Source organism: Sinocyclocheilus rhinocerous, unplaced genomic scaffold (assembly GCF_001515625.1).
Source record: "Sinocyclocheilus rhinocerous isolate Xijiao unplaced genomic scaffold, SAMN03320098_v1.1 scaffold645, whole genome shotgun sequence".
Lineage (NCBI taxonomy): Eukaryota > Metazoa > Chordata > Actinopteri > Cypriniformes > Cyprinidae > Sinocyclocheilus > Sinocyclocheilus rhinocerous.
The window spans coordinates 53,645-53,897 of NW_015630037.1; the positions used below are offsets into that span (position 1 = coordinate 53,645).

The 253-nt window shown below is 46.6% G+C and overlaps 1 protein-coding gene across 1 annotated transcript in view; it reads right to left on the reverse strand.

Moving 5' to 3' along the window:
• Window positions 1–253, reverse strand: part of LOC107739846 (UPF0469 protein KIAA0907 homolog) — an 18,761-nt gene that overhangs the window by 7,421 nt on the left and 11,087 nt on the right. The window contains exon 11 of the mRNA XM_016552058.1: window positions 46–155. Coding sequence (XP_016407544.1) covers window positions 46–155 — 110 coding nt within the window. The remainder of the gene's footprint in view (window positions 1–45; window positions 156–253) is intronic.

The window sequence follows — 253 nt, forward strand, 5'->3', positions numbered from 1 at the left end:
AGAGATGATCAGACACTGTTGTGTGTGTGTCTGTGTGTGTCTAACCTGTCTCTCTCTCTCACAGGCCCTGAGGAAGCAGCAGATGGGGGTCCTGATGCCTCAGAGCTGCCCACAGAGATGCCTGCACCTAAATTAGTCATATGAATGGGTCCATGCTATGAGCAGAAAAACACAACAGCATTAACACACACTCTCATTTACATACATACACACACACACGCACACACACACATACATATCAGTGACTGATCAT